General features: G+C 25.4%; 1 protein-coding gene across 1 annotated transcript; it reads left to right on the top strand.

Annotated features, from left to right (window-relative positions):
• Positions 1 to 203: 203 nt before the first annotated feature.
• On the top strand, positions 204 to 1,284 carry LOAG_15496 (hypothetical protein; the record flags this gene model as incomplete). The annotated part of the gene is made up of 2 exons (XM_003150987.1): positions 204 to 476; positions 1,249 to 1,284. The coding sequence occupies 2 exons, from the start codon at positions 204 to 206 to the stop codon at positions 1,282 to 1,284; spliced, it is 309 nt and encodes a 102-aa protein (XP_003151035.1).
• Positions 1,285 to 1,530: the final 246 nt, after the last annotated feature.

Below are 1,530 nucleotides of genomic sequence, written 5' to 3'. Positions count from 1 at the left end.
TCAATGTATAAAAATATTTTAATGAAGTAAACAATCCATTAGATTTATATTGATTTTCTTCATATCAATGATTAATTGAATTGAAAATATCTAATTAATAATATCTAATTATTTATTGCAATCTAAATTTTCTTAGCCCAAATTTCTAGGCTCTACCAAATATTCTTTCGCACAATCTTCTATTATCCTCAATTTTTTTTCAAATGTCGCAACAACAAATTTCACGCGAATCATTGTCATCATCAGCGACATCATCGACGACATCGTCGTATTTTGATGAACATTTTCATTATCGTCCATTACGAACATTTACCCCAGCACCATATCGTTCACCATTTCATACCTCAACCATTTCTTTGCCTGATATCAAAGAAGCTACTACTGAAGAAAATAATAGTAGCTGTAGCAGTACTGTGGAACATTATCAGAAAACTGTCAATTTTCATGATTCATACATTCGAAAATCACCGGAACAGGTTCTCCAATAATAAATTATCAATTAATTTATTCCAATATTCATCAAACTCTCAGTAATTATTCGAATTTTTACCTAAACTAATATACTGATATATTGAAAAATTGTTGCGTATTATACAGTTAAATTATGCAAATTATAATTAATCAATCCGTTAAAATAATAAGTTTATAAGGTCATATCATCGATTTCTTTTTTTAAATTTATTTTTAAGATTTCTAATTTTAATTGCAAAATTTTTAACTTTAATAAAAATTATTTGAGAATAGATTTTATCCATTTGGAAAAAAAAAAGTTTTTCTTTTTCGATATATCCTGAAGATAACATTATTGTCAAAAAAAAAAAACTGTTCCGGTATAATTGCTCTTTTTAAAGTACATACTGAACACACAATTTCATTTCAATTTTTAAGAGCAGTTAGCTCAATTCAAGTTTTACTTATTTACTTATATTAAACAGTAAGTCAAAGTGCTTCTCAACATTTTTACTTATCTTTTTTTTTTTTTTGGTAGACAAGAATTTTATTTACCATAATTTATATATCATACTGAATATAAGTTTGTTATTTTTTCATTCCTCAATAAACATATAAATAGATTTAAGTTAAGATAGAATTAAAAACTAATATAAGTTAAATTGAAATTAGATAAAATTAGTTCTTTGTTAATGCTAAAATAAGTTCAAATAGGTATTGCCATTTTTGCGCAGCACTTTTTTAATATAATTTATGCTATTATGAAAAGTATATCCATTCTGCCAAAAAATACTACAGGAAATGCAGGAAATGGATATGAGATCTGAAGATTAAATATTGATGAGAATTTGTAAATTTGCTTATCAAGTGATTAGTCATGCTAATTAAGTATAAGTTAATGTTCAGGTAAAGGTAGCAAACTTGCTTATCAAGTGATTAGTCATGCTAATTAAGTATAAGTTAAATTAATGTTCAGGTAAAGGTAGCAAACTTGCTTATCAAGTGATTAGTCATGCTAATTAAGTATAAGTTAAATTAATGTTCAGGTAAAGGTAACAAACTTGCTTATCAAGTGATTAG

This window comes from Loa loa (assembly GCF_000183805.2).
Source record: "Loa loa unplaced genomic scaffold supercont3.26, whole genome shotgun sequence".
In the NCBI taxonomy this organism is placed as follows: Eukaryota; Metazoa; Nematoda; class Chromadorea; order Rhabditida; family Onchocercidae; genus Loa; species Loa loa.
The sequence above is the reverse complement of the archived record's forward strand: the minus strand, read 5'-3'. Positions and strand labels throughout refer to the sequence as shown.